This window comes from Tenrec ecaudatus, chromosome 13, assembly GCF_050624435.1.
Source record: "Tenrec ecaudatus isolate mTenEca1 chromosome 13, mTenEca1.hap1, whole genome shotgun sequence".
NCBI lineage: Eukaryota > Metazoa > Chordata > Mammalia > Afrosoricida > Tenrecidae > Tenrec > Tenrec ecaudatus.
In genome coordinates, this window is record NC_134542.1 from 139,427,198 (window position 1) to 139,433,911 (window position 6,714).

Genomic DNA, 6,714 nt, shown 5'->3' on the forward strand with positions numbered 1-6,714 from the left:
AGTAATAGTCAAGTGAGTTGACTACAGTTAACATTTCTCTTTGGGTGAATGCTGACCCTTTGATCTAACATAATTGAGCCTAAGAATTTGGCAGTGTGAAGCCTTGAATCCATGGCCTTTGACCCTCCATCTTCCTTCGGTTCATTGTATCAGTGAGGTGCTCTGAGCAGAGGGCGCAGTAGAGGCCTTTGACTTCCCTAGTTTCATGAGGCAAGTGCCTCCACCTCCCATCTCCACCTCTTAGGCTAAGTGCTACTCAATGCTGCGTCATCCCTGAAGAATCCTGTGCTCTTCTGCAATTATCCATTGCAGTAGCCACACACAACTCACAGTACACAGGATTCTCAAACTCACTGCCATCGAGCCAATTCTGACTCATGGTGAACCTGTAAGACAGAGGAGACTGGGCCTGCAATTTCCTGAGACTAACTCTTTAGGGACTAAAAAAAGCCTCCTTGTTTCAAACTACTGACTTCGTGGTTAGCAGTCCAACATGCAACTCACTGCACCGTGAGGGCTCCATTACTCCGAGTGAAAGGAGGTTTTTATTAGGGAAGTTGACAGATTGGCACAGGTCGGGATCAGAATGTGTGAAGAATATAATCTTTGGTCCACAGCCAAGAAGCCAGTCCCACTTCTCTGCCTCCATGGAGTCTCAGTCTCAGCGCTTCTTCCCTGTTCTAGCTCATGGTTTCCTTGCCATAGCCTTTGTCTTAGCCTCTGCCATTTCAGACTAAAACTCAGCTGCGTTCCACTGGCGGCTTACCTTCTGATGCTCCCTACAGTTGGCTCTGTTTCCAAGATGGCTGGTAGAGGAAGGGATGTGATGGCGGTGTGCTTTTTGTCTTTCAGTAGACCATATTCTCTAAGAAATAGGGATGTGACTTGGTCTACCCCCCCTCTAGTGAGATGGAGACTCACTGTATCCTATCGTGTCTTTGTCCATCGGGGTAGTCGAGAACTCCCTCCAAAATGGGATTAGAAACATAGGCATAGAGGCTAGAATTTATAATACGTAAGATTATAGTTAGGGGGGACGTAGTGACTACACCTCATTTATTTAAAAAGTTCAGATGTGAAGCAATTATTCTCTACATGTCTTCCATCTAGTTCTGCACACTTCTGAATTAGATGTTTTTATCTTCCTCTTCCACCCCAGAAGAATTCTGTGGTCTTTAATTTACATCAGATCAAAGCATCCTCAAGGGATTCAATCATACTCCTTTTTGGTGTTCTTCACGTTTTGAGAGCAGAGAGAAGCCCGAGGATAAGATCAGGACTGTAGGGGGAATGGGGTGCAGTTTCCCAACAAAATATTCATAGAACAGCCTTTGCTAACTGCAAAGAATAAGCAGGTACTTTATCTGGTGGAAAATACGCAGCACAACTTGACTGCACTTTTTCTCACCTAATAAGTCCCTGCAGTCATCCTGTGTCCTCTGAGAAAATCTATCAGGATTACCACTTTAAAGTCTGAAAAATAATTGCCACTACCTTCTGAGCTAACCTCTTTGCCTTGCATTTCATTGACCCAACAGATGCCCTCAGAAGGCACTTGTCCTCAGCCATCCACTGAACACACACAGGTGTCTAGACACCGGTACTCGGAATAAACTCCCACGTGTATACATTGAAGTCCCAGGAGCAGGCCTTTGTATTTCCCTGCGTGCAGCCAGAGTGGAATACAGTAGTGTTTACTGATAGGGATTTTCCCTCCTAGTTTTAAACATAATTCACTTACAATGTGAAATAGTTGGGTTCTGTGTACCCTTGAGTTTCTACTAATTTTCTATAATGATAAAACTATCAAAACCAAGACATTAACCTAGTTAAACTACTCTTTCCCAATTTTGAACTGCTTGGTGTCCCCTTGTTCAGTTCTTGGTCAGGAGGTAGCATCTGATCAAGAACCAAGGGAAGAAGCCCCCATTGTTTACAGTGTTGCTCATGGTTTGTTAGCCACACAATTGAATTTCTTGGTATAGTTAATAAGACATAGATAAGCACTTTTCTGCCATTTTTTGTTTTAGCTAACATCCATCTGATACTGCAGCCATATCCCTTGTTTCATGACCTCTTCTGAATTTGCCTTGAATCTTGGCAGTTCCCTATGTACTGCTGCAGTTGTTCTTCGTCGTCTTCTACAGAATTGTTCTTGTTTGTGATATTGATGGTTTATGCTGTTTGACAATTTCCTCGTTGTCCTGGAATGGGCATAAATAAGAATACCATGTAGTCATTTGGTCTTCCAGGTTTCTACTCACAGGCAAGTGACCACCCCCAGCACTGCACAGGTGTGTTGAAACATTCCGGTAGGTAGTCAGTCAGTTGTTGTCATCCGTCCCGCTGGTTGTGGGTGTCCTCCTGTAAGAGCTGACCGTCGGCCAGTTCTTTTGCCGCAGTGACGGCTTGTGTATTCCTTCCATCTTCTTGTGGTGCCTCCTGCACGGGTCAGGTATTTCTGCCTATAGGACCCTTCAATGTTGTTAACGCCTGACTTGAATTTTTCACTTCCCTTAGCTTGAGAAGAATGCCAAGCGATATTGGTTTTCTAACTACAGATCTTTGCACATTTAATTATAATACTGTGTCTTCTCATGCTGCTCTGTACATTTTTCTGTAAGAATCCATTGGTTGATGTTGCCTGCAATAGTAATTGTTGTTTCTATTGCCTAACGGTAGTGTTCTATTTGGCAGGAATATTTATTTTCTTTTTGAAGAGTTAGCTTACCAGGATCAGAGGGGAGAGGTAGGGAGGGAGATGTATTTTTAAAGGCTATCATTTTGAAAACACCGATTTAGAGCTGTGTCCCCTTCTGAATAGGAAGTGAAGTGGATGAAATCATGAGGTCCCTTTTCTGATATTTTCCACATCTAAGAAATGCAGATCCTAAAGACACCTTCTAAGTCTTATTTAAATTTTATTTTTAGAGCTAACACATGAGTTTCTGCAGATACTGGAGAAAACGCCTAGTAGGTTGAAGAAGATTCGATACTGGAGGGTAAGAGAATTGGTGGGGCTTAAGAGAGTATCATTCTTGTTGCTAATCTAACAAATTACTAATCAATTTGAAATTTTATAGCCAACTATTGCCTCACTCCCAATGTTCCTAAATAATTATACAAGAGGGCTTCAAATCATTTGTAGTAAAGGCCCACCACCTTTATCGATTTCACTACAAACTTAATGAAGCTCCCTTCCCTCATAGTGTGCCAAACATTTAAGTTCTATTTAACTTACTTTACATTGAATGAAAATAAGTTTATTTAACTTATACTAACTCTTGTCAGGTTGGCTTGACTAAGAACAGAATACATCTTCTTTAATAATCCTCGGGCAACTATGATGGAAGAATTCTTTTTATCTTACAAATGGGAAACTAAGGCATCCCAACGAAGTCGAATTTGACCTGATTCGAAATCCCAAACCGGGACTTTGGACTTTTTGTAGTCTTTCATTATGTGTCTAGTAAGACAATTAACTATATGCCGCTTACGTACAGCCTTGACTCTCCTAGTGTTTGTGTTTCCACATAGTTAAGGTGGAGGTTTTATAAGACAAGAACTTCGTATTAAATTCCTTTGCTGTCATTACTTCTTTGTGTCTTATCTGATAGGCTGATCAAGCAGCCAGGAAGCCTAAAGCAGATGGACAGGTCTCAGAGACGCCGCGTCTTGGCTCGTCGTTGGTCCAGAATTCCATTTTAGTAGATGGTGTCACTGGCGTGCCTACAAACCCAAGCTTCCAGAAACCATCTACATCGACATTCCCTGCACCGGGACCTATAAATCCAGGAAATAATACTGCTCAAGACAGCCATACATCGGATCATCTGTCACTGCTAGCAACAGGAATGCCAAGTACCTCATACGGCGTGTCATCGCACCCAGGATGGCCCCAAGATCAAGAGTCCACGCGGACAAAGCAGATGTATTCCCAGAAACAGGAAACATCTTCATCAAGTAGCCAGTACAGCATCAGCTTCCAGCAGGGACCTGCTATGTCATTGCATTCGGGATTGCATCAGAGATCTGAAAAAATGTCTGATCATTCTTCAGTTAAACAAGACTATGCTCATAAAGCAGGGAGCAGTAAATACCATGGGCCAGTTTCATCTACTCCTGGAGTGATTCCTCAGAAAATGTCTTTAGATAAATATAGAGAAAAGCGCAAACTAGAAACTCTTGATCTGGAGGTAAGGGACCACTATTTAGCTGCCCAGGTCGAGCAGCAGCACAAACATGCACAGCCACAGGCTGCAAGCAGCGCTTCTGTGGCGTCTCCCATTAGAATGAAAATCCCCATCGCTAATGCTGAAAAACACACAGCAGATAAAAAGGAAAAGAGCGGACCATTGAAATTACGGATCCCAATATCATCCACCGATAAAAACGCCAGTAAAGAAGAACTGAAAATGAAGATCAAAGTTGCATCTTCAGAGAGACACAGTTCTTCGGACGAAGGGAGTGGAAAGAGTAAGCATTCAAGTCCACTGGTTAGCAGAGACCATAAGGACAAGCACAAGGAGCACCCTTCCAACCGCCACCATGCCGGTAGTCACAAGCACTCCCACGCCCATAGTGGCAGCAGCAGTGGTGTCAGTCAGCACGGTGCTGACGGAATCCCACCCACTGTTCTGAGGAGTCCCGTTGGCCTGGGCAGTGATGGCATTCCCTCTAGTTCCAGCTCTTCACGGAAGAGGCTGCATGTCAATGATGCTGCTCACAACCACCACTCCAAAATGAGCAAAAGTTCCAAAAGTGCAGGTAGTTCATCTAGTTCTTCCTCCTCTGTTAAGCAGTATATATCCTCTCACAACTCTGTTTTTAACCATCCCTTACCCCCTCCTCCCCCTGTCACATACCAGGTGGGCTACGGACATCTCAGCACCCTCGTGAAACTGGACAAGAAGCCAGTGGAGACCAACGGTCCTGATGCCCATCACGAGTACAGTACAAACAGCCAGCATATGGACTACAAAGACACATTCGACATGCTGGACTCGCTGCTAAGTGCCCAAGGCATGAACATGTGATCATTTGTTTAGGTCAATTTTTCTTGTACCTGTTGAATTTGAAAATGGTTAGAATGGAGAACTCCCTCCTGATCGAGCAGTGGTGACAGCTGCCGTTGCTGCCATTGCCTCGGAATTTGTAAGTGCTGCTTTATTCTTCGTTCTGAAAAGAAGAGATTGTAGTAACCGTCTTTATCTCCACGTATGAGAGTGTTCTAAACCCTGTAAACGCATGGAAGGCGCAGAACTCGGTGTCTCTCGGGTTGCACCGAAGAACATTAGGCTGAATGGCTGGCTGCTGCTAGGAATATAAGAGGCCTCAAGCATTTGTTATTTATGATTTGAATACTGTAGCTATTTTTGTTGTTGTTGCTTGGCTTTTGAATGAGTGAAACTTGTTTTCTTTTGTGTATTTATACTTGTATGTATGATTTGCATGTTTCAATGGTATGCTGACAACTGTTTACAAGGAAGTGGAGAAAAATGTACATACATTTTTGTATGTTTAGATATTACCATAAATACTCAGGATTGGAGCTGCTTGTAAGTATAACAATATACAGAATAATTTTATTTTATCTTGTGTTGGAGTCCATCACTAATCTAAAACAAAGGTGGCACTTTTTCATGTTAACCTTAAACTCTAGGCCTTACTGGAAGCCGCTGAAGGGGAGGGGCACTTCATTCTGGGGTGGAGGTGCAGTGCCGAGGATGGTCGTGGACGCTGCGAGGCACTGGCCTGTTGCCTGCAGTCGACCAGATTGGCTGCTGCAATAGCCCCTAGCTTTCCGAAGGCTTGAGGAGGAAAAAATAAAGTTTACATACTCTAGATGTGAAGTGCATTTAAACGTTTGTTGGCTTGTTGCAGTGCTGTGAACACAGCTGTTAATAATGGTTTTATAGATCATTGGGATTTGGAAACTAAATTCATGAAAACTTACACAGTGAAGAATTAGTCCGTTTTTCCTTAAGCTGTAACACTACATGTTTTAATAGTAAACAGGGATTGCTTTTCCTTTCAAAGCATTCAGAATGACACCGTATTCTTAAACATACTCCTGCCCTGAAGCGTGTTTGTGTGTGATGCCATATTTTTTTTCAGGTGAATGCAGTCTTCCTTATAAAAACAAAATTAAACCTCTCGCTCTCGCAATGTATTTTATATTCTGACATTAAAGAAAGAAAAGCTCGCTGACTGTGCATTGTACCTGTATTTATAACTTCAGCTTGTTAGAGAAACTCAGCCTCCAAGTGAACCACTAGCGGAGCTTTCACATTTGCCTGTATTTCTCAATGGAACCCTGTTGAGATGGTACTGTTGGCACGGTCTTCTGACTTCTGAACCAATGGCAGATTCTCCTATGTTTAGCGTTACTGTTGAATGCCAGTAATGTAGCTCTGGCTTATTGGTTAATCTTGAATTTTTTTCTGTGGTAGATCCTTGAGCTGAGTTGAATTCAAATTCTATTGAACTGAAATTCTTTAATTTTCTTTTTGTGTATATGAATTATTTTTGTTACAAAGTCACTGATACGTGTACAATTGTACAAGTGTGTTGCAGTTGTAAATATTAGAGTTTAATCCCGTATTTTACTTTTACTTAGTAGTTATCTAATTTACTGGTAGCTATGTAATTTTTTTAAGATTCTTGTTCATTCTTTCAGTAATGTTATTTCCACTTAGATGAGTAGGAGCCTAT

The 6,714-nt window shown here is 42.3% G+C and overlaps 1 protein-coding gene across 5 annotated transcripts in view; it reads left to right on the top strand.

Moving 5' to 3' along the window:
• The window catches only part of CCNT2 (cyclin T2), a 41,179-nt gene extending 34,974 nt beyond the window's left edge, over positions 1 to 6,205 (top strand). For 4 of the 5 annotated variants that reach the window (XM_075530290.1, XM_075530292.1, XM_075530294.1 and 1 more), the window contains 2 exons: positions 2,932 to 3,002; positions 3,618 to 6,205. In XM_075530290.1, coding sequence (XP_075386405.1) covers positions 2,932 to 3,002; positions 3,618 to 5,036 — 1,490 coding nt within the window. In that variant the 3' untranslated portion in view covers positions 5,037 to 6,205. The remainder of the gene's footprint in view (positions 1 to 2,931; positions 3,003 to 3,617) is intronic. The other variant, XM_075530291.1, reaches the window with a different exon arrangement.
• The last annotated feature ends 509 nt before the right edge of the window (positions 6,206 to 6,714 follow it).